Source organism: Mytilus trossulus, chromosome 7, assembly GCF_036588685.1.
Source record: "Mytilus trossulus isolate FHL-02 chromosome 7, PNRI_Mtr1.1.1.hap1, whole genome shotgun sequence".
Classification (NCBI taxonomy): domain Eukaryota; kingdom Metazoa; phylum Mollusca; class Bivalvia; order Mytilida; family Mytilidae; genus Mytilus; species Mytilus trossulus.
The window spans coordinates 77,912,240-77,939,242 of NC_086379.1; the positions used below are offsets into that span (position 1 = coordinate 77,912,240).

At 32.5% G+C, this 27,003-nt stretch overlaps 1 protein-coding gene across 3 annotated transcripts in view; it reads right to left on the minus strand.

Annotated features, from left to right (window-relative positions):
* Nucleotides 1–1,944: 1,944 nt before the first annotated feature.
* Nucleotides 1,945–27,003, minus strand: part of LOC134725889 (uncharacterized) — a 37,871-nt gene continuing 12,812 nt past the window's right edge. For 2 of the 3 annotated variants that reach the window (XM_063590153.1, XM_063590151.1), the window contains one exon: nucleotides 1,945–5,817. In XM_063590153.1, the coding sequence (XP_063446223.1) occupies nucleotides 5,139–5,817 (679 nt within the window). In that variant the 3' untranslated portion in view covers nucleotides 1,945–5,138. Of the gene's footprint in view, nucleotides 5,818–11,030; nucleotides 11,141–27,003 lie in introns of those variants that run through there. The other variant, XM_063590152.1, reaches the window with a different exon arrangement.

A 27,003-nucleotide genomic window follows, 5' to 3' on the forward strand; every position in this document is an offset into this window, starting at 1 on the left:
TTCGCATGCTTATCCTGATCTAAAACCATGATTAAAGTTGTTTGGATCTTATTTTTCTCCAGATGTTTTAGAATGTGCCTGCATATGATATTTTTAAGAATATTGGTAGGAACAGCTGTTAAAAATACAGGTCTATAGTTTTTATGTAGGTGTTTTTATCCTTTTTTGAAGATACTGGATAATTTTGTACCACTTCAGTCTTTTTGTATTTCATCTGTGTCGATCGAGCATTGCATTATAATTTGTAGAATTAAATATTGGTGCTAGTTTTCCAGCATTTTCTTTTTAGTATGTGGTTTGGGAAGTTGTCAGGTCCAGAGGTTTTGTTTGTATTGGTGTTTTGAGTTTTTCCAGTCGCTTTTAGTCAATCATTATTGGTATTATATTGTTTTGTCTCTTGTTCTTGTATTTGATGTATGCTGTTTTAAAGACTGACTTGAATTGTTCCATTAGAAGTTTAGCCTTCCCTTTACTATCGCTGATAAGGTTAGGTCCTTTATTTGTGCTGCTATTCCTCCCGAGTTTTTTGGCACTGTGTATTTGTGTCAGGTTGAATGATTCCGCTATCTAAATTAATCACTGTTGGATTTCTCTGTCTGGTATAAGGGCTGTTGCTGTATCCCATATGATGTTCCATATGATGTCAGGCAATTGTAATATCCTGCTAGTATGCCATTTGTGTTCCCATTAGGCCTGACCTTCTCTAGTGATTTTTGCATTTCATTTATGTGTTTTTGGTCTCTGTATGACATATAAAAGAATCCAACTAACAAGTTTTTGTTATTTTTACTTTAATCTTGACCCATTCAATTTTACCTGTCTACAGTGATCTTTATATTTTGAGGATGTCTTATGTATCGCAGTCTCTCATTGACTGTTCAGATATTGTGTTGATCCAGTTCTTTACTAAAATCTTGTCTGGTGTATTCCGTACCGGTATAGTCCAAATTCCTAGCTTTCTTAGTATTGAGCTTCTTGTTTTTCACTCAGGGATATTCCCTGGTGTTACTGATTGTTTTGGATAAGAGGCTTCTTAACGGCTTTTTATTTCTCGTGTTTTACTGGTTAGTTTGTAGAGCTGTGTCTCTAGTTCAATGTCCTGTTTTTTTTAAAGGTATCCGGATTTTTGTGACCTTGTTTGGTATTCTTGTCGGTAATCGAGTAGATAGGTGTTTCTAGGTAAGTGAATTATGATCCCTTAGGTATTCAGTTACTATTTTGACATTTTCTTCTTATTCTCACTAATTCCCTCTATGTTTTTTGCGATAATTATATTTTTTTTGGTTTTTTAGTTGTGAAATTGCATGATCCAAGCCATGCGTTTAGTCAAATGTTGCCGTCCCTTATATATTTTCTTGCGATGTTTTTTCTTTCACCAGTAGTGCTCTGTTCAATTTTGGATCTCCTCTTAGTACACCAAATAATGTCTCGTTCAGTGTGTTATGCTTTATGGCGGTATGTGTTGCCTTTGCTCTTAGTATCCCAGTAAAGCACAACAGGTTTAAGTTCCCTGTTTCCTTCTGTAATACTCATCGGTTTGCTACAGAATTTGTTTAATGTGTTGCTTATTTTCTCTAATTGGTTTGTTGGTGGCTGTGTCGATCTGTGTTGAAAAGATGGCATCTTTTTGATGTTGTTTGACATGGTGATAAGTAGAGCTGGGCACTGACTTACCATACCGTATTTAGCCAATGTTATGCATATTTCAAATAGACTCAATTAGAAAAGTTTGAATTGTTTAGGGAATACATTATCAATGTATCAGAATTTGATATTAAATGATCGGACTTCTTTTATCATCTTGTTCTTGACAAGTGTGTGAAGGAACTACAACTCATATGCAAAATAATAAGCGAGGCCAGATAGGAGAGGCACACATCTTCCCATAGGAATGCCGAGATATAAATACTATAATGCTTTTATATTTAAAAAAAAAAATATATATAAAATATCACATCTTTATTGTCTTGAAAGGTCAATGTCTTCACAACACCAATACTGTATAAAGATATGAATACTATGTAAATAATCTTTCACAACAATTAAAAAAACAACTATGAAGCTCTTTTTACATATCAAAACATCATAATAAACATAATAAATTCCACAAATCAACTACTAGTATAACAAGTCCATTTTTTTTTCAGAAAAAAAGGAAAACAATACATATAAAACCCCAAAATTTAATAAAGAATGACATTACTTATAAATTAAAAGAAATCTATTTGGTAAAGTGAGTTAATTAAGTCACAATGTAAGCTATTTTTTAGTATTTACACGATGGCTTAGTTAAATAGTTATTTCAAACGATTTGCATTTTTTTTTATTTACAAAAAGTTTGTAAATGTTGATATCTATTCTTTCAAAACTGAAAACAGTTATTTTGATATGTAATAATTTATTTGTCAATACTTTTGATGCCTTTCTGATTTGAAATTTAACAACTTTGTGCCCGAAATTAAAGCGTGTAGCAAACATATAGCAGCCATGGCTATGGCTATTAGAGACACATTAGCCATGTGATAATTACCAGTAAAAAAATACGAGTTATGTCGCTTTGAATAGCATCTAAGTTTTCTTCAGGATTTCATATACATTGTATTTAACTTAACATCAAACTTGACTAAACGATTCTGTATTTCATTTACTGTCATTTGCCAGAATGAAATTTAATATATTGTCTATGACCATGGACTTAATATTAAGCTCGTCGTTCTGTGGATCTCATTCCTGTCTTTTCACGAGTTGTGAACTCAGGGACTTGACATGACATACTATGTTACTTTCAAGTCATTTCACAAAGGCAAATAATAGGCATATAAAAGCTTAACGAAGGATAATTCATAATATAAACTAAACAAAAAGTATAAAACAAATTATACGAAGATAAATGTATGGTGCGACTAAAGTGCCTCTTTAAATGCATTCAGCGTTATTTATAAACGAGTTTATGAACTCATCGTAAATATTTATACACAACCTAGAACTAAGACCAATAGCACTCTTTAATAACTATACATTTGAACAGAAAAATGCCTCGATTCCTGGAATGATAACATTCACATAAATTGACCAGTGAATTACGAAACTGACTAGCCTTTTTAAATGCACATACTATAAGGTGGCAAGAGTCTGAAATAAATAGATTTTGTACTCAGATGTACTGGTTTACTCGACCAGTCTGAAAAGTAACATTTTACAGAATTATATATCAATAGTCATCCTGTGTCAATTGTTCTTAAAACACTTCAGATTCGTAACATTGCATTGCAGTATGCATAATGTAGTAAAACATACATAATTTCAATATTTTTAAATTACAAAATGATTACATCAAGTTAGTTCTTACATTATTAATCTTCTTGAATCTGCTTGATGTTTTAAAAAATAATATTCTAAAATAGCATGTTGTCGTTTTTGAGAAAATGAGTGTTGACGTACTTGTTATATTCCTTGTAACACTAATGTGGTCCCTTAAAATGTATCAAAATAATGGGGAAAAATGTAATGAATCTATACAGGTAACCTTGAAAGTAACGTCGAAAGTGATATCATTGTCCTAACAGACGGCTATACAATACTCCCGCGGTTGTCCTGTATACATAATTAATATACACATCAGGCTTGGAATATATTATGTTTTAAAATATAAAATGTGAATCTTAAAGGGCTGAAATCTATATCACATGTACGCAGTTTGCATTGCATTTACAAATCATAACTCTCTCATAAAACGATACGACAGCCATTTTGATTTGTCATTTGACAAAAGGTTTTATATTTATGAATTTTTAAACGCATGACCCTTTATGAGAATACAATTCTTAGTCTTGTTTTTTTTTTTCTGAACACAGCAGAACTATGATGACTGACAATAATTCTAATATATTGCATGGGAACTTGTACATAATTGTCAGGAGGCAACAAAGCCAATATGATCTTACTCTGTAAAATTGACTTCAAAATTTAAGTAAAAGGATACATTATAACAATACTCAATGTTGTTAAATGGTCAAAATAGGTAGACTCATTGATTAGTAAGGGTTCATTTGATAACAAAGTATCTTTGTTGACATTAAACATTCTGACGTGACTAAGATGCTGTCAACGAAATGCAGTGACTTCCTAACTAAAACGATACTAACCTTACAATTGATGTAATTAAAATTGCACAGTAATGTTGAATAAAAGTTTTGTTATGAATTCTCGATTATGTATACTGCAGCGTTGGTCATCTGGGATACGAGGGAGGCGTTTATCATTAAAGGAGTCACTTTTGTCAAAACATGATTAAATAAATAACATACTCTAAATTCTGGTTTTATGTACTAGTATTTTCCAATTATTTCCTTTTTGCATTATGGGCTAGTTCTAAAAAAGTATGCACCCTTAGAATTACTTCTTAGTTTAAGTAAATGGTTAGAGAAGATGCTACAAGCCCCATAGTATTGGAGGAGGATTACTTTTTTAAATATTAAAAAAATAATGCATTCGACGGAAACCAAATGGTATAGGTATAATCCATATGGTTATTGATGATTTTGTGCTGAACTTTAATCTAGAATTTATCAGAGTAACATGTATACTTGAGAATAACATTAGCAAATTACTAACAAAATGATTATGGTTATCTATGCGACAAAAACTGTAGCATGCGTAGTTGATGTATGAGAATGATAATCATCCAAACTTCCACTTAACTCGTGTTTTATAAAGGATAAATGATTAATCTTCCTTACCAAAATATATTTTCATTAAACGATTTTTACTTTTTGGCAAACCTCACTTGTAATAATCTTGTATACTGGCCTATGAATTATTTCTACATAGCGGCACGATTTCAGGTAATCTTTCCTGATGAAACAAAAAATTATATTTACATTAGATACATACAACCTACTTTACATTGTAATGAGATTCTTAACATGTTTATACATATCTAATAATGCAAACGTAACAAAAATAAATTAATAAAAGCGGCATTCCTTGTCTTAATTGCAAGCATATTGATTAAACTGACTAGATTGTTTTAAATAAATTATGAAATTCTGTTATAATGCACCAAATTTTAACTAGACCATATGCCCTGAGTTATAATTAACAACATATTACAAAACAGAGGCGGATAAACACATGTTTCACAAATCAGTTTCCAGAAGAATTAACGTCTGTTGGTTGGAAACTGCATCTGCAACTTTACTTTCTAATGATCTTGTTTCGTATTCCTTAACAACTACACTGTCCGTAACCTGCTGTGCATTTTGTTTAAATATCTCTCTGCATCCATTGATGCAATCGTTTCCAAAGTCTGTATGAACTGACAGGTCCCCGTTCCTTTGAAACGAAGCGTCCTGACCACGTTCTCTGTCTGATTTAGCAAACAAAACGCTTTCATTCACATAATCGTGTCGATTGTTATTACACGTGTTGGTATCAACAACTACCGAATATTGACCTGACGACTTGGACGCCATCTTGTCTTCATCATCTGAAGCGTCATTCATAGCAACATACATGACTTCTGCTAGTTTAGTTTCAACGTGGCTAGTTGATAGTTCGAGTTCGGATTCGTTAACGTAATCATGACATTCAACGTCTTTTTCAGTTGGAGGTTTTGCTATCAAATGATGTGGTTCGGGTAAATGGTTTTGAGATGCTGTTATTCCATAACTATCATATCCTTCATCGTCTTTTTCATCCTTTTCATCGTCACTATCGCTAGAACAACATGGCGGTAGAATACACTTAAAACATATTGTCTTACAACCTGGAATTCGGAGACATCCGCGAAAAGTCCTACGGCATATTTCTCTGCAACTGAAATTAAAGATTAAGAGGAGGTATTACAATCTCACTTACAGTGATAATATAAATAGTTCATGTGGTGTGCACAAATCTTCCCCCCTCTCGACCAAACATTACAAACTCAAAGGTCTTCTACAAATTGTTCATATTTTTCATTTAAAGGAAACAATGCGTGCATAAGCTACTCGTTTACGGTGCAAGTATGAAAAAACTTGAAGGTCAAGTATTTACTATTCATTCTGTCAAATGTTTTATAAGTTAAAAACTTCGAAATCATAAATTGAAATATTTAACAACTGTAAAAGTCCTTGGTTTTTATTCTGCTGTTTCTCAAGTGTAAACAGTTCTATCCGCAAGTTAAACCTCCTATACGGATTATCTCCCTCACATGAGTTATGTTTTGGTCGTCAAAGTTTCCACTCTTTGTTTTAAAACTTCTAAGTTCCTCGGTTTTCAAGTTTTAAACGATATTGAATGTCAAACATTATACGTACTTGAATGTCATCTGTTTTACCTTTGTTTATAAATATGTTCCTAGCAGGTACAAAGATTTAATATAAGATTGAATTCGGTTGAGCTTTTCAACATTATCTCTCCAGAGAGATTATTAGGCCATCTTAATCTTTGAAAATTAATCCTTGTACACCCGCAAACGATCTTATCCTGAAAAAATGGTTCTTACTTCACCATAGACTGTTTTGTTTGCATTTCCGCCTTCTTAATCTCCAAAACGTTGTTTCTTATCCTTAGTTACTTATCTGTATTTAATATAATACATTGGTAGCCTTATTACCGATAGCGTTAAGTGTTATTTCTCAAGCAATATTGATTCTGAGATGTTTCTCAACAGATGAGTCTGTAATTGTGTGCTGTGAGTTATTTTGATTTGATGGATATTGTCAGTCTTAACCATTTTACGTCGTATTCGTAGAACAGCAACATGTAGAAAAAAATAATAAGTTGAAGGTTACGTTTAGTTGTCATTTCATTTTATTACTTTCGAAAAAAAACTTGAAGCTTTTATATTTGGTAAAGATACGTGCAGACATAAGCTCGACAGTTATTTTTAATTTCATTAAAATATGTATCGTTACAGGAGGTTTTAATCGTTTTAAAACGTCCAAAGTAGCATGAATGTTCCTTGAGGATCTGTGTAGCCTATCCATCATCCAAAATGGCAGCCAGCGGGGGGAGGGGGACTTAGTTTAACGTAGGACCCTATGGGAAAATACATACAAATGACTTCTTTTAGAGAACTACTGAATGGAATGCAATATTAAACCAAATTTGGCTTCAATCATTTTTATGTTATGCTTTTTATCTTTTTTTTATGATTTAAAAAACACAAGAAGAATCAGGTGAGAGACAAAGGCTCTCAACAAAGGCTCTTGAGAGCCTATAGTTTTATATAGAATTTATGCACGATTTCAATCATTTTGGTCATTTTGAAAAACAGGGTTCCAACACGGAACCCTCCCCTTGATCCAACTTGGTCTCTCATAATTTGAGCAAATAAAACATAAAACTTGTAAGAGGTGTACATTGTTTTAATTCATGATAAAAATCATTTAACAATTCAGAAGAATGTTGAAATCCTACAAAAGTTTGTCCCTTAAGAAAGGCCTCCTTACTTTGATCGTGTTCAAGACCAGACTTTGATGATCGGCTCTGCCAGTTTAGTTTGAACATATTTTGTCAGTTATCTTGGCGTTTTGTTTTGATATTCGGTTTTGTTTTCAATTAATAGTTTACAACATATGTAAAATGTTTCCAAAGTAACTTAACATGCCACATGCCTCTTTGAAATAATACACTATTTATTGGTATTTATCAGTAAAACATTCCAATCATTACAGGAAACTTAACAACATTTGTAAATATTTTCACTTGAACAATTATCTTCAATACACACGCATGGACTAATTTAGGTGCACAATATGAAAAGCCGGTTCGAAATCGTTATATTCAACGCAATGTGTAGTTCCAATACATATAAACAGAAGTAAAATTGAAATATTGATACACCCGAATTGAGCCAAGAAAAGTCGTATAAGAGTGCATTAGAAGAGAGCATACCATAAATATATATTATTTTAATATATGATGCACATCAATCAATCAAACCCGTGTATTATTTTACAACATAGAGATTTTCTGACATTTCCTGTATGTAGTGAAGTGACTCTTTTGGTTTGTCATGCATAATGCATCTCTCCTTTTCCCGTTGAAAATGTTAGCTAGGATCGGGTTTCACTTCTTAGTTCTTTTAGTGCCAATGGTTAGATTTTCTCTGGCCGAGCAGCCTAATGCATGTTGTAATGTGGATTGAGATCTTTTCGTTGGTGATCATGTGTACTTTATGGAGCGTGTATGTGTTCTGTATACATGTAGTTGCAATAATCATGTTTGGCTTATCTTTGAACGACAATCTAATTAAAATTTAGATTTATCTTAACTCTCGTGCTCGTATATAAGCAATCTCATATGAGGATCACGAAATCAGAGATCTTATGATGGGTGATTAAATCTTTTGATTTTAGAAGGGGAATTCGTTTTATGCTTTTATTACCGCTTACTTTGAATTTCTACCAAAGGAAACTTTTCAGGTATTGTTGAATTGTGGACCATATATTTTAATTGTAATGCCATGATGTACGTTGAAAAATGAGATGATTCCACTAAAAATATACGATGATATTTTTTTCAAGTTATCAATTGAATTACGTCACGAAATAGCTGTTACATGTATAAGTTATATTCTAGTTCTCCAAATACCAGTTATAATTATTTACTTATATAGATGTCGTTATCTATTTTATTGACAAACTGAGTCATTTGTTTTTCAACACATTTAAGTTATTAGACCTTCGTTTTTCGCTATACGTCAATAAATACACGTATGTAAAAAGAAAAGTATTAAATTACAAACGATATATCCATTTACACCTCAGATTATCTGTGGGAGGTTTGATGTCTGACCACCACAGCTCATCCTGAGGGGTTATTGTCCGTACGTATATACCGATAAACAAATCATGATATACTTTTATGTAATCACACAGTACAAGTTCTCCAAAAGAGACGAAAAATCGAGGTTACTAAGCAAAAAAACATAGGAATCCTGAGCGTCATGGAAGCAACACGACTGCATTAGGTGTTAATTACTATTAGGTTTATGTAAAACATATGATTTTTAGGGAGAAATGTTTAATACAAGAACTGAGGATATGATAAAAGATAGGCTTCGGAAAAAAACCCAGAGACAAATATTACATGAATACTGTAAACCGAATCCCAAGGGTCATGGAAGCTTTAGGACAACAGTTGGGTATATTTCAAAATTTAAAAACAACCCACGAGACCTGATAAAATTCTAGCTTTTAAACGTACAGTGACAAGTATTACACACAGGTACATAATGCAGCTTTGACTACTGATAATTTTATTTGTCCTACTTTTTTCGCTAGATCGTTCATCACTGTCGGCAAATCGAAGAAAGTTTCATATAAAAATCAGTTAATTAATTTTATCAGATGGGAAGTTTACTTACATATTTCAGATCTTATTTGTAAATCAAATATAAAAAAAAGATTTGATTCCACGATTACTTTTATAAATAATGTAACATACTTATGCACCTACATACGTATCGCCTATATGTAGCATTATAGCAGAAGAGAAGGCCGCTGATGAAATCAATTTCACATAAGGTTTATATAATATCACTGTCACTTGTAAGGTATATAAAAAATGACCTAATAATAAAACAATCTCCATTGATAAAATATAAACCGACGAAAACTGTATGTAAATCGTATATAATTTACAGATGATTAGTGTTCCCAATAAACTAATTCTAGTTGAATCACAAACTTCAACATGTGCAAAACTTAGAGTAAATGAGCCATAAGTAAGGCGCAAAAGGAGGGCAATGAGTTGGTACCGCGAGAACAGACCCCACTTTTAATTTTCATTCTTCATAGTTTATCATTAGAATGCAAAATTGATGTGAAGATAACACAATGTACAGGGGTAAAACTACTTTTATCAATCTACAGTGAACACCTGGGCAAACCGAATCCTGCATTAACGGAAAATCTGTATTTATAAACCAAACATGTTCTTAAACATCGTATTACAAACTGTATGCTTTGTGCACCTGATAAAACCGAAGATCGGTCAAAACCGAACAAAATCTTAAGTCCTGAAAAGGTTTGGTTTAGACAGGTTTCACTGTATTTACAGTACTTTTTACAAAGTTTGTACATCTAATCATGTGTATAGGTATCTACTGATACATGTCAAACATCAATATATCTGGTACTTGGAAACTTATCTTTACACATCAATCAATTATATCATCAAGTAAACTTTATATAGATTAACATCTGTTTTTTCGGTGTATACATGTATGTAATTAGGGTCTGTACCCTTCTAAAGTAGTCGAAGCGACCTCTCTTCTCTGCTCGACGACTAATGATTAATAAAATGTACTGATGGTTTTGAAACTGCCTATACCTTATAACTGTATATCTGTAAAAAGTGGCTTAGCTATTTTCAAGTTTGTGAACCCTGTCCTTTAAAAAAATGTACGGCCACTTTTGAAAGAACGCTGAAGATAGAAATATAAAAATATAAAAATTCTACATCTCTTCTTCTGCGACTATGAACATTAAAAAGTTCAGAAAAAAAAATAACAAATGTCACAAAATTGCAAAATAAAGAAACTATTTGTTGTTGACATATTTTTGCATGGAGTTGTACAACAATGTTCCCCAGTATATATTTTAATTCTAATTCACTTACCTAAATGTTAACAGGAAATGTTTGATTTGGTTAAATAATTATTTGACATTACTCGATTATTTGATGGTTTACGAAAACGACATATAACGTTGTTTGTGTTTTTACGGTATAATACATCGACCTTAAAACTGATACAATAAACCATCAGCTATCCAGTTTAAAATATGCTAGAATAGGTCTTTATATATAAAATAAATGATGTGGTATGATTCCCAATGAGACAACTCTCTACAAGAGAGCAAATGACACAGAAATTAACAACTATAGGTCACCGTACGGGCTTTAACAAGGAGCAAAACCCATACCGCACAGTCAGCTAAAAAAGGTCCAAAATGACAAATGTAAAACAATTTAGCACGTTTAATATGACAGTCATCTAACGATAACAAAAAAGTTATTCAAGAAGACTAACTACTTACCCTTTACTATTCCTTTCCATAGTCAAAGTAAGACAGTAGTTTGAAAATGTGTGACACTTAAAAACTAAATCATCACGCGCCTATCTAATATTATTTTAGGTCAATAAAGTGCGTTTTAAATTTATCTATATATATGAAAAATATATTTTTCAAAAACCAGGATCTTGTTATTTTCATTTTAATGACGACTGCGTATTTTGAAAGAATTCAATTACTAATAATATATCGGGTTTAACTGTAAGCGTGCACATACATTGTAATTGAGACTATGCAGTCCTTAGAATGTGTTTATAGATGTTTTATTGGTCGCGATGAATCAAAACCGGAAATTATTGTCACATTCTAAGATGACAAATAAAATAAATAACAGAACAACGTTTTACGCCTTCGTTGTATTTTAAAAACAGCTGATCAACATAAAACCCAACTGAATATAGCATTTGGGATTTTCCAAAATTGAAATGTCCATATCTGATAGGTAAAAGGTTTACTTTCTATAATATACTTTATGAAATATCCCCAACTGAACATGATTGGTTGTTGGTTGCTTAACGATCATTGACAAATATAATGCAGAAAGTAACTAAAACAACAAGAAAATGATGTTTCAGAATTAATAAATTGTCACATGTTTGTAGTTGTTTCATATATTTATAGCTAGCCAATGCTCCATGTTGAAGAGTTAGACCGTACTTTCTTTTTTGGATGGAAAGTTGTCTCAATTGCACTCAAACAACATCTTCTTATATCTACTATCATTTGTGATGTGATCCAATTCATAAGCAAGATCAAACAAGAGTGCACACACTGAAATGTCTCGCCTTCTTTACTTATCATTGATATTATGTTGATAGTTCTAAGTATAAAGCTTTATTAAAAACTGTCACATAAACTTAACGTTAACCAAGATAACTAAACAAAGACAAATGAACCATGAAAATGAGATCAAGGTCAGATGAACCATGCCAAGCAGACATGAACAGCTAATAATGCTTCTATACAACAAATATAGTTGACCTATTACTTATAGTTTAAGAAAAATATACCAAAACACCGAAACTTAACACTGAGCAATGAACCATGAAAATGAGGTAATGGTCAAATAAAACTGCGCGACTGACATAAACTGATAAAGATCATAAAATATTTCCATACACCAAATATAGTTGACCTATTGCATATAGTATTAGATTAAAAGACCAAAACTCAAAACTTAACTTTGACCATTCAACAATGAAAATGAGGTCAGGGTCAGATGACATCTGCCCGCTAGGCATGTACACCTTACAATCATTCCATACAACAAATACAGTAGATCTATTGCATAAAGTATGAGAAAAACAGACCAAAACACAAAATTTTAACTATAACAACTGAACCATGAAAATGAGGTCAAGGTCAAATGACATCTGCCAGTTGGACATGTACACCTTACAGTCCTTCCATTCGCCGAATATACTTGCCCTATTGTTTAGAGTATCTGAGATATGGACTTGACCACCAAAACTTAACCCTTCACTGATCCATGAAATGAGGTCGAGGTCAAGTGAAAACTGTCTGACAGGCATGAGGACCTTTCAAGGTACGCACATACAAAATATAACTATCCTATTACTCATAATAAGAGAGAATTTAACATTACAAAAAAATCTGAACTTTTTTTTCAAGTGGTCACTGAACCATGAAAATGAGGTCAAGGACATTTGACATGTGACTGACGGAAACTTCGTAACATGAGGCATTTATATACAAAGTATGAAGCATCCAGGTCTTCCCTCCTAATATATAAAGCTTTTAAAAAGTTAGCTAACGCCGCCGCCGGATCACTATCCCTATGTCGAGCTTTCGGCAACAGAAGTTGCAGGCTCGACAAAAATAGCAAGTCATCATTTTAAAACCAAAATGTAAAAGGTGATGTTAGGTTGCTGCTTCAGGTTATCTTTTATTCTTAATTAATGAGCCCAGCAGGTACAGCACATGTAAGGTCCTGGGAGGGTATCATCAGGGACTGTGTGTTTATGTATCATATCTGACAAGACTAAAACTTGGTACGAAAACAGCAGGTACATTACACGTAAGGTCCCGTGTCAGTTTTATCAGGGAATATAATAGTTTGTGTATATGTATCAAATTCGACATAATTGAAACAGCGGGAAATGTATAGGTTAAAATAAACAATTAATTTCCCCATAGGCGACAATGGTAGCCTTTTTCGAGATACAGACTTTAGAAAGTTGATTTTCTTAACGAAACCTTGCTAGAATCAAAGAAAAGTTATTAGGACAGTATTTTTTGGTCCAAAAAATATAGGTTCGCGTTGCTTTTCTTAGCGTATTTTGTACTTATCTCCCATGCCTATCAATTTTACCCTTAAAAATACGTGTCTTGTCGTAGCGTTGAAAAGTCATCTCAGTGCCTTTAGGGCTACGGAATAATTTTTATTTTGCCTTTTGTATAAAGCAGAGTGCACGAAGTCTCTAATAATAAAAAATAACGGGCGCACATATCGACCAATCAGGATTCGCCATACTCTTAATTCTGAATACCATGTTATGCTCATAAAATGGCTGCGCCCATAAAATCTAATGGTGTATTGTAACCTATACGGTATTTAATACTTTCTTGTATCGTGCAATTCATAGTGCGTTAGATGCACAAATATATATGTCACAAATAAATCATCTTCAAACCGTTCTGGCTTTACTCTCTGAATTTTCACAATTTTTTATCGGAGGTGACCCCAGTCGAAAAATGTGAAGAAAAAAAATCTTTTTTTTTGAGTAAATGCGGTTCTGTTAAAAAAGGACTGAAGATTATGCCCACTTTCTCCGATGATTCTTTATATATCATTAAGTACTGATTATATTGATAACAAAACCAATCCAATATATTACTACTACGGTGAATTTTGAATAACAGTTTTAAATGAAACCATTTTCGTATAAAAGTACATTTTTGAAACAGACTATAGCATTTCAAAATATAGAATATGTGTTAATATTTGTGTTTTGACATCGATAACTGTTTGTTAACTACAAAATGGCGTGCTTTTTTTATTCTTTTAGTTTGTTATTCGTGTAAAAATTTCAATGTTCGAAGGAGATCATTTCCGTACATTTTCGCTGAATTTGGTAATCTCGATAACAGCACTTGGGTCGAGATTGTTATGTTTAAAAATCGATTTATATTCACAAACTCTAGACGTGTACTTGCTCTTTTCGAACAAATCAGCAGAACTTCAGAAAATGACATATTCGTTCCACAGTAAGTCAAAAGTCGAGCCCACCCTTGTTTCTAAGGTAAAATGCAATACCAATACGAAACAGACTATAGCTTAAAAACTAGATAAACAATATTTCATTTGTCACCAAAAAATACGGTTTCACATCAAATGTCAAGTAAAATGACTGTTTTTGACACTTTTTGAGCACTATGATAAAGAAATGTCGATGCTGTATAGGTTAAAATAAACAATTAATTTCCCCATAGGCGACAATGGTAGCCTTTTTCGAGATACAGACTTTAGAAAGTTGATTTTCTTAACGAAACCTTGCTAGAATCAAAGAAAAGTTATTAGGACAGTATTTTTTGGTCCAAAAAATATAGGTTCGCGTTGCTTTTCTTAGCGTATTTTGTACTTATCTCCCATGCCTATCAATTTTACCCTTAAAAATACGTGTCTTGTCGTAGCGTTGAAAAGTCATCTCAGTGCCTTTAGGGCTACGGAATAATTTTTATTTTGCCTTTTGTATAAAGCAGAGTGCACGAAGTCTCTAATAATAAAAAATAACGGGCGCACATATCGACCAATCAGGATTCGCCATACTCTTAATTCTGAATACCATGTTATGCTCATAAAATGGCTGCGCCCATAAAATCTAATGGTGTATTGTAACCTATACGGTATTTAATACTTTCTTGTATCGTGCAATTCATAGTGCGTTAGATGCACAAATATATATGTCACAAATAAATCATCTTCAAACCGTTCTGGCTTTACTCTCTGAATTTTCACAATTTTTTATCGGAGGTGACCCCAGTCGAAAAATGTGAAGAAAAAAAATCTTTTTTTTTGAGTAAATGCGGTTCTGTTAAAAAAGGACTGAAGATTATGCCCACTTTCTCCGATGATTCTTTATATATCATTAAGTACTGATTATATTGATAACAAAACCAATCCAATATATTACTACTACGGTGAATTTTGAATAACAGTTTTAAATGAAACCATTTTCGTATAAAAGTACATTTTTGAAACAGACTATAGCATTTCAAAATATAGAATATGTGTTAATATTTGTGTTTTGACATCGATAACTGTTTGTTAACTACAAAATGGCGTGCTTTTTTTATTCTTTTAGTTTGTTATTCGTGTAAAAATTTCAATGTTCGAAGGAGATCATTTCCGTACATTTTCGCTGAATTTGGTAATCTCGATAACAGCACTTGGGTCGAGATTGTTATGTTTAAAAATCGATTTATATTCACAAACTCTAGACGTGTACTTGCTCTTTTCGAACAAATCAGCAGAACTTCAGAAAATGACATATTCGTTCCACAGTAAGTCAAAAGTCGAGCCCACCCTTGTTTCTAAGGTAAAATGCAATACCAATACGAAACAGACTATAGCTTAAAAACTAGATAAACAATATTTCATTTGTCACCAAAAAATACGGTTTCACATCAAATGTCAAGTAAAATGACTGTTTTTGACACTTTTTGAGCACTATGATAAAGAAATGTCGATGCTGTATAGGTTAAAATAAACAATTAATTTCCCCATAGGCGACAATGGTAGCCTTTTTCGAGATACAGACTTTAGAAAGTTGATTTTCTTAACGAAACCTTGCTAGAATCAAAGAAAAGTTATTAGGACAGTATTTTTTGGTCCAAAAAATATAGGTTCGCGTTGCTTTTCTTAGCGTATTTTGTACTTATCTCCCATGCCTATCAATTTTACCCTTAAAAATACGTGTCTTGTCGTAGCGTTGAAAAGTCATCTCAGTGCCTTTAGGGCTACGGAATAATTTTTATTTTGCCTTTTGTATAAAGCAGAGTGCACGAAGTCTCTAATAATAAAAAATAACGGGCGCACATATCGACCAATCAGGATTCGCCATACTCTTAATTCTGAATACCATGTTATGCTCATAAAATGGCTGCGCCCATAAAATCTAATGGTGTATTGTAACCTATACGGTATTTAATACTTTCTTGTATCGTGCAATTCATAGTGCGTTAGATGCACAAATATATATGTCACAAATAAATCATCTTCAAACCGTTCTGGCTTTACTCTCTGAATTTTCACAATTTTTTATCGGAGGTGACCCCAGTCGAAAAATGTGAAGAAAAAAAATCTTTTTTTTTGAGTAAATGCGGTTCTGTTAAAAAAGGACTGAAGATTATGCCCACTTTCTCCGATGATTCTTTATATATCATTAAGTACTGATTATATTGATAACAAAACCAATCCAATATATTACTACTACGGTGAATTTTGAATAACAGTTTTAAATGAAACCATTTTCGTATAAAAGTACATTTTTGAAACAGACTATAGCATTTCAAAATATAGAATATGTGTTAATATTTGTGTTTTGACATCGATAACTGTTTGTTAACTACAAAATGGCGTGCTTTTTTTATTCTTTTAGTTTGTTATTCGTGTAAAAATTTCAATGTTCGAAGGAGATCATTTCCGTACATTTTCGCTGAATTTGGTAATCTCGATAACAGCACTTGGGTCGAGATTGTTATGTTTAAAAATCGATTTATATTCACAAACTCTAGACGTGTACTTGCTCTTTTCGAACAAATCAGCAGAACTTCAGAAAATGACATATTCGTTCCACAGTAAGTCAAAAGTCGAGCCCACCCTTGTTTCTAAGGTAAAATGCAATACCAATACGAAACAGACTATAGCTTAAAAACTAGATAAACAATATTTCATTTGTCACCAAAAAATACGGTTTCACATCAAATGTCAAGTAAAATGACTGTTTTTGACACTTTTTGAGCACTATGATAAAGAAATGTCGATGCTGTATAGGTTAAAATAAACAATTAATTTCCCCATAGGCGACAATGGTAGCCTTTTTCGAGATACAGACTTTAGAAAGTTGATTTTCTTAACGAAACCTTGCTAGAATCAAAGAAAAGTTATTAGGACAGTATTTTTTGGTCCAAAAAATATAGGTTCGCGTTGCTTTTCTTAGCGTATTTTGTACTTATCTCCCATGCCTATCAATTTTACCCTTAAAAATACGTGTCTTGTCGTAGCGTTGAAAAGTCATCTCAGTGCCTTTAGGGCTACGGAATAATTTTTATTTTGCCTTTTGTATAAAGCAGAGTGCACGAAGTCTCTAATAATAAAAAATAACGGGCGCACATATCGACCAATCAGGATTCGCCATACTCTTAATTCTGAATACCATGTTATGCTCATAAAATGGCTGCGCCCATAAAATCTAATGGTGTATTGTAACCTATACGGTATTTAATACTTTCTTGTATCGTGCAATTCATAGTGCGTTAGATGCACAAATATATATGTCACAAATAAATCATCTTCAAACCGTTCTGGCTTTACTCTCTGAATTTTCACAATTTTTTATCGGAGGTGACCCCAGTCGAAAAATGTGAAGAAAAAAAATCTTTTTTTTTGAGTAAATGCGGTTCTGTTAAAAAAGGACTGAAGATTATGCCCACTTTCTCCGATGATTCTTTATATATCATTAAGTACTGATTATATTGATAACAAAACCAATCCAATATATTACTACTACGGTGAATTTTGAATAACAGTTTTAAATGAAACCATTTTCGTATAAAAGTACATTTTTGAAACAGACTATAGCATTTCAAAATATAGAATATGTGTTAATATTTGTGTTTTGACATCGATAACTGTTTGTTAACTACAAAATGGCGTGCTTTTTTTATTCTTTTAGTTTGTTATTCGTGTAAAAATTTCAATGTTCGAAGGAGATCATTTCCGTACATTTTCGCTGAATTTGGTAATCTCGATAACAGCACTTGGGTCGAGATTGTTATGTTTAAAAATCGATTTATATTCACAAACTCTAGACGTGTACTTGCTCTTTTCGAACAAATCAGCAGAACTTCAGAAAATGACATATTCGTTCCACAGTAAGTCAAAAGTCGAGCCCACCCTTGTTTCTAAGGTAAAATGCAATACCAATACGAAACAGACTATAGCTTAAAAACTAGATAAACAATATTTCATTTGTCACCAAAAAATACGGTTTCACATCAAATGTCAAGTAAAATGACTGTTTTTGACACTTTTTGAGCACTATGATAAAGAAATGTCGATGCTGTATAGGTTAAAATAAACAATTAATTTCCCCATAGGCGACAATGGTAGCCTTTTTCGAGATACAGACTTTAGAAAGTTGATTTTCTTAACGAAACCTTGCTAGAATCAAAGAAAAGTTATTAGGACAGTATTTTTTGGTCCAAAAAATATAGGTTCGCGTTGCTTTTCTTAGCGTATTTTGTACTTATCTCCCATGCCTATCAATTTTACCCTTAAAAATACGTGTCTTGTCGTAGCGTTGAAAAGTCATCTCAGTGCCTTTAGGGCTACGGAATAATTTTTATTTTGCCTTTTGTATAAAGCAGAGTGCACGAAGTCTCTAATAATAAAAAATAACGGGCGCACATATCGACCAATCAGGATTCGCCATACTCTTAATTCTGAATACCATGTTATGCTCATAAAATGGCTGCGCCCATAAAATCTAATGGTGTATTGTAACCTATACGGTATTTAATACTTTCTTGTATCGTGCAATTCATAGTGCGTTAGATGCACAAATATATATGTCACAAATAAATCATCTTCAAACCGTTCTGGCTTTACTCTCTGAATTTTCACAATTTTTTATCGGAGGTGACCCCAGTCGAAAAATGTGAAGAAAAAAAATCTTTTTTTTTGAGTAAATGCGGTTCTGTTAAAAAAGGACTGAAGATTATGCCCACTTTCTCCGATGATTCTTTATATATCATTAAGTACTGATTATATTGATAACAAAACCAATCCAATATATTACTACTACGGTGAATTTTGAATAACAGTTTTAAATGAAACCATTTTCGTATAAAAGTACATTTTTGAAACAGACTATAGCATTTCAAAATATAGAATATGTGTTAATATTTGTGTTTTGACATCGATAACTGTTTGTTAACTACAAAATGGCGTGCTTTTTTTATTCTTTTAGTTTGTTATTCGTGTAAAAATTTCAATGTTCGAAGGAGATCATTTCCGTACATTTTCGCTGAATTTGGTAATCTCGATAACAGCACTTGGGTCGAGATTGTTATGTTTAAAAATCGATTTATATTCACAAACTCTAGACGTGTACTTGCTCTTTTCGAACAAATCAGCAGAACTTCAGAAAATGACATATTCGTTCCACAGTAAGTCAAAAGTCGAGCCCACCCTTGTTTCTAAGGTAAAATGCAATACCAATACGAAACAGACTATAGCTTAAAAACTAGATAAACAATATTTCATTTGTCACCAAAAAATACGGTTTCACATCAAATGTCAAGTAAAATGACTGTTTTTGACACTTTTTGAGCACTATGATAAAGAAATGTCGATGCTGTATAGGTTAAAATAAACAATTAATTTCCCCATAGGCGACAATGGTAGCCTTTTTCGAGATACAGACTTTAGAAAGTTGATTTTCTTAACGAAACCTTGCTAGAATCAAAGAAAAGTTATTAGGACAGTATTTTTTGGTCCAAAAAATATAGGTTCGCGTTGCTTTTCTTAGCGTATTTTGTACTTATCTCCCATGCCTATCAATTTTACCCTTAAAAATACGTGTCTTGTCGTAGCGTTGAAAAGTCATCTCAGTGCCTTTAGGGCTACGGAATAATTTTTATTTTGCCTTTTGTATAAAGCAGAGTGCACGAAGTCTCTAATAATAAAAAATAACGGGCGCACATATCGACCAATCAGGATTCGCCATACTCTTAATTCTGAATACCATGTTATGCTCATAAAATGGCTGCGCCCATAAAATCTAATGGTGTATTGTAACCTATACGGTATTTAATACTTTCTTGTATCGTGCAATTCATAGTGCGTTAGATGCACAAATATATATGTCACAAATAAATCATCTTCAAACCGTTCTGGCTTTACTCTCTGAATTTTCACAATTTTTTATCGGAGGTGACCCCAGTCGAAAAATGTGAAGAAAAAAAATCTTTTTTTTTGAGTAAATGCGGTTCTGTTAAAAAAGGACTGAAGATTATGCCCACTTTCTCCGATGATTCTTTATATATCATTAAGTACTGATTATATTGATAACAAAACCAATCCAATATATTACTACTACGGTGAATTTTGAATAACAGTTTTAAATGAAACCATTTTCGTATAAAAGTACATTTTTGAAACAGACTATAGCATTTCAAAATATAGAATATGTGTTAATATTTGTGTTTTGACATCGATAACTGTTTGTTAACTACAAAATGGCGTGCTTTTTTTATTCTTTTAGTTTGTTATTCGTGTAAAAATTTCAATGTTCGAAGGAGATCATTTCCGTACATTTTCGCTGAATTTGGTAATCTCGATAACAGCACTTGGGTCGAGATTGTTATGTTTAAAAATCGATTTATATTCACAAACTCTAGACGTGTACTTGCTCTTTTCGAACAAATCAGCAGAACTTCAGAAAATGACATATTCGTTCCACAGTAAGTCAAAAGTCGAGCCCACCCTTGTTTCTAAGGTAAAATGCAATACCAATACGAAACAGACTATAGCTTAAAAACTAGATAAACAATATTTCATTTGTCACCAAAAAATACGGTTTCACATCAAATGTCAAGTAAAATGACTGTTTTTGACACTTTTTGAGCACTATGATAAAGAAATGTCGATGCTGTATAGGTTAAAATAAACAATTAATTTCCCCATAGGCGACAATGGTAGCCTTTTTCGAGATACAGACTTTAGAAAGTTGATTTTCTTAACGAAACCTTGCTAGAATCAAAGAAAAGTTATTAGGACAGTATTTTTTGGTCCAAAAAATATAGGTTCGCGTTGCTTTTCTTAGCGTATTTTGTACTTATCTCCCATGCCTATCAATTTTACCCTTAAAAATACGTGTCTTGTCGTAGCGTTGAAAAGTCATCTCAGTGCCTTTAGGGCTACGGAATAATTTTTATTTTGCCTTTTGTATAAAGCAGAGTGCACGAAGTCTCTAATAATAAAAAATAACGGGCGCACATATCGACCAATCAGGATTCGCCATACTCTTAATTCTGAATACCATGTTATGCTCATAAAATGGCTGCGCCCATAAAATCTAATGGTGTATTGTAACCTATACGGTATTTAATACTTTCTTGTATCGTGCAATTCATAGTGCGTTAGATGCACAAATATATATGTCACAAATAAATCATCTTCAAACCGTTCTGGCTTTACTCTCTGAATTTTCACAATTTTTTATCGGAGGTGACCCCAGTCGAAAAATGTGAAGAAAAAAAATCTTTTTTTTTGAGTAAATGCGGTTCTGTTAAAAAAGGACTGAAGATTATGCCCACTTTCTCCGATGATTCTTTATATATCATTAAGTACTGATTATATTGATAACAAAACCAATCCAATATATTACTACTACGGTGAATTTTGAATAACAGTTTTAAATGAAACCATTTTCGTATAAAAGTACATTTTTGAAACAGACTATAGCATTTCAAAATATAGAATATGTGTTAATATTTGTGTTTTGACATCGATAACTGTTTGTTAACTACAAAATGGCGTGCTTTTTTTATTCTTTTAGTTTGTTATTCGTGTAAAAATTTCAATGTTCGAAGGAGATCATTTCCGTACATTTTCGCTGAATTTGGTAATCTCGATAACAGCACTTGGGTCGAGATTGTTATGTTTAAAAATCGATTTATATTCACAAACTCTAGACGTGTACTTGCTCTTTTCGAACAAATCAGCAGAACTTCAGAAAATGACATATTCGTTCCACAGTAAGTCAAAAGTCGAGCCCACCCTTGTTTCTAAGGTAAAATGCAATACCAATACGAAACAGACTATAGCTTAAAAACTAGATAAACAATATTTCATTTGTCACCAAAAAATACGGTTTCACATCAAATGTCAAGTAAAATGACTGTTTTTGACACTTTTTGAGCACTATGATAAAGAAATGTCGATGCTGTATAGGTTAAAATAAACAATTAATTTCCCCATAGGCGACAATGGTAGCCTTTTTCGAGATACAGACTTTAGAAAGTTGATTTTCTTAACGAAACCTTGCTAGAATCAAAGAAAAGTTATTAGGACAGTATTTTTTGGTCCAAAAAATATAGGTTCGCGTTGCTTTTCTTAGCGTATTTTGTACTTATCTCCCATGCCTATCAATTTTACCCTTAAAAATACGTGTCTTGTCGTAGCGTTGAAAAGTCATCTCAGTGCCTTTAGGGCTACGGAATAATTTTTATTTTGCCTTTTGTATAAAGCAGAGTGCACGAAGTCTCTAATAATAAAAAATAACGGGCGCACATATCGACCAATCAGGATTCGCCATACTCTTAATTCTGAATACCATGTTATGCTCATAAAATGGCTGCGCCCATAAAATCTAATGGTGTATTGTAACCTATACGGTATTTAATACTTTCTTGTATCGTGCAATTCATAGTGCGTTAGATGCACAAATATATATGTCACAAATAAATCATCTTCAAACCGTTCTGGCTTTACTCTCTGAATTTTCACAATTTTTTATCGGAGGTGACCCCAGTCGAAAAATGTGAAGAAAAAAAATCTTTTTTTTTGAGTAAATGCGGTTCTGTTAAAAAAGGACTGAAGATTATGCCCACTTTCTCCGATGATTCTTTATATATCATTAAGTACTGATTATATTGATAACAAAACCAATCCAATATATTACTACTACGGTGAATTTTGAATAACAGTTTTAAATGAAACCATTTTCGTATAAAAGTACATTTTTGAAACAGACTATAGCATTTCAAAATATAGAATATGTGTTAATATTTGTGTTTTGACATCGATAACTGTTTGTTAACTACAAAATGGCGTGCTTTTTTTATTCTTTTAGTTTGTTATTCGTGTAAAAATTTCAATGTTCGAAGGAGATCATTTCCGTACATTTTCGCTGAATTTGGTAATCTCGATAACAGCACTTGGGTCGAGATTGTTATGTTTAAAAATCGATTTATATTCACAAACTCTAGACGTGTACTTGCTCTTTTCGAACAAATCAGCAGAACTTCAGAAAATGACATATTCGTTCCACAGTAAGTCAAAAGTCGAGCCCACCCTTGTTTCTAAGGTAAAATGCAATACCAATACGAAACAGACTATAGCTTAAAAACTAGATAAACAATATTTCATTTGTCACCAAAAAATACGGTTTCACATCAAATGTCAAGTAAAATGACTGTTTTTGACACTTTTTGAGCACTATGATAAAGAAATGTCGATGCTGTATAGGTTAAAATAAACAATTAATTTCCCCATAGGCGACAATGGTAGCCTTTTTCGAGATACAGACTTTAGAAAGTTGATTTTCTTAACGAAACCTTGCTAGAATCAAAGAAAAGTTATTAGGACAGTATTTTTTGGTCCAAAAAATATAGGTTCGCGTTGCTTTTCTTAGCGTATTTTGTACTTATCTCCCATGCCTATCAATTTTACCCTTAAAAATACGTGTCTTGTCGTAGCGTTGAAAAGTCATCTCAGTGCCTTTAGGGCTACGGAATAATTTTTATTTTGCCTTTTGTATAAAGCAGAGTGCACGAAGTCTCTAATAATAAAAAATAACGGGCGCACATATCGACCAATCAGGATTCGCCATACTCTTAATTCTGAATACCATGTTATGCTCATAAAATGGCTGCGCCCATAAAATCTAATGGTGTATTGTAACCTATACGGTATTTAATACTTTCTTGTATCGTGCAATTCATAGTGCGTTAGATGCACAAATATATATGTCACAAATAAATCATCTTCAAACCGTTCTGGCTTTACTCTCTGAATTTTCACAATTTTTTATCGGAGGTGACCCCAGTCGAAAAATGTGAAGAAAAAAAATCTTTTTTTTTGAGTAAATGCGGTTCTGTTAAAAAAGGACTGAAGATTATGCCCACTTTCTCCGATGATTCTTTATATATCATTAAGTACTGATTATATTGATAACAAAACCAATCCAATATATTACTACTACGGTGAATTTTGAATAACAGTTTTAAATGAAACCATTTTCGTATAAAAGTACATTTTTGAAACAGACTATAGCATTTCAAAATATAGAATATGTGTTAATATTTGTGTTTTGACATCGATAACTGTTTGTTAACTACAAAATGGCGTGCTTTTTTTATTCTTTTAGTTTGTTATTCGTGTAAAAATTTCAATGTTCGAAGGAGATCATTTCCGTACATTTTCGCTGAATTTGGTAATCTCGATAACAGCACTTGGGTCGAGATTGTTATGTTTAAAAATCGATTTATATTCACAAACTCTAGACGTGTACTTGCTCTTTTCGAACAAATCAGCAGAACTTCAGAAAATGACATATTCGTTCCACAGTAAGTCAAAAGTCGAGCCCACCCTTGTTTCTAAGGTAAAATGCAATACCAATACGAAACAGACTATAGCTTAAAAACTAGATAAACAATATTTCATTTGTCACCAAAAAATACGGTTTCACATCAAATGTCAAGTAAAATGACTGTTTTTGACACTTTTTGAGCACTATGATAAAGAAATGTCGATGCTGTATAGGTTAAAATAAACAATTAATTTCCCCATAGGCGACAATGGTAGCCTTTTTCGAGATACAGACTTTAGAAAGTTGATTTTCTTAACGAAACCTTGCTAGAATCAAAGAAAAGTTATTAGGACAGTATTTTTTGGTCCAAAAAATATAGGTTCGCGTTGCTTTTCTTAGCGTATTTTGTACTTATCTCCCATGCCTATCAATTTTACCCTTAAAAATACGTGTCTTGTCGTAGCGTTGAAAAGTCATCTCAGTGCCTTTAGGGCTACGGAATAATTTTTATTTTGCCTTTTGTATAAAGCAGAGTGCACGAAGTCTCTAATAATAAAAAATAACGGGCGCACATATCGACCAATCAGGATTCGCCATACTCTTAATTCTGAATACCATGTTATGCTCATAAAATGGCTGCGCCCATAAAATCTAATGGTGTATTGTAACCTATACGGTATTTAATACTTTCTTGTATCGTGCAATTCATAGTGCGTTAGATGCACAAATATATATGTCACAAATAAATCATCTTCAAACCGTTCTGGCTTTACTCTCTGAATTTTCACAATTTTTTATCGGAGGTGACCCCAGTCGAAAAATGTGAAGAAAAAAATCTTTTTTTTTGAGTAAATGCGGTTCTGTTAAAAAAGGACTGAAGATTATGCCCACTTTCTCCGATGATTCTTTATATATCATTAAGTACTGATTATATTGATAACAAAACCAATCCAATATATTACTACTACGGTGAATTTTGAATAACAGTTTTAAATGAAACCATTTTCGTATAAAAGTACATTTTTGAAACAGACTATAGCATTTCAAAATATAGAATATGTGTTAATATTTGTGTTTTGACATCGATAACTGTTTGTTAACTACAAAATGGCGTGCTTTTTTTATTCTTTTAGTTTGTTATTCGTGTAAAAATTTCAATGTTCGAAGGAGATCATTTCCGTACATTTTCGCTGAATTTGGTAATCTCGATAACAGCACTTGGGTCGAGATTGTTATGTTTAAAAATCGATTTATATTCACAAACTCTAGACGTGTACTTGCTCTTTTCGAACAAATCAGCAGAACTTCAGAAAATGACATATTCGTTCCACAGTAAGTCAAAAGTCGAGCCCACCCTTGTTTCTAAGGTAAAATGCAATACCAATACGAAACAGACTATAGCTTAAAAACTAGATAAACAATATTTCATTTGTCACCAAAAAATACGGTTTCACATCAAATGTCAAGTAAAATGACTGTTTTTGACACTTTTTGAGCACTATGATAAAGAAATGTCGATGCTGTATAGGTTAAAATAAACAATTAATTTCCCCATAGGCGACAATGGTAGCCTTTTTCGAGATACAGACTTTAGAAAGTTGATTTTCTTAACGAAACCTTGCTAGAATCAAAGAAAAGTTATTAGGACAGTATTTTTTGGTCCAAAAAATATAGGTTCGCGTTGCTTTTCTTAGCGTATTTTGTACTTATCTCCCATGCCTATCAATTTTACCCTTAAAAATACGTGTCTTGTCGTAGCGTTGAAAAGTCATCTCAGTGCCTTTAGGGCTACGGAATAATTTTTATTTTGCCTTTTGTATAAAGCAGAGTGCACGAAGTCTCTAATAATAAAAAATAACGGGCGCACATATCGACCAATCAGGATTCGCCATACTCTTAATTCTGAATACCATGTTATGCTCATAAAATGGCTGCGCCCATAAAATCTAATGGTGTATTGTAACCTATACGGTATTTAATACTTTCTTGTATCGTGCAATTCATAGTGCGTTAGATGCACAAATATATATGTCACAAATAAATCATCTTCAAACCGTTCTGGCTTTACTCTCTGAATTTTCACAATTTTTTATCGGAGGTGACCCCAGTCGAAAAATGTGAAGAAAAAAAATCTTTTTTTTTGAGTAAATGCGGTTCTGTTAAAAAAGGACTGAAGATTATGCCCACTTTCTCCGATGATTCTTTATATATCATTAAGTACTGATTATATTGATAACAAAACCAATCCAATATATTACTACTACGGTGAATTTTGAATAACAGTTTTAAATGAAACCATTTTCGTATAAAAGTACATTTTTGAAACAGACTATAGCATTTCAAAATATAGAATATGTGTTAATATTTGTGTTTTGACA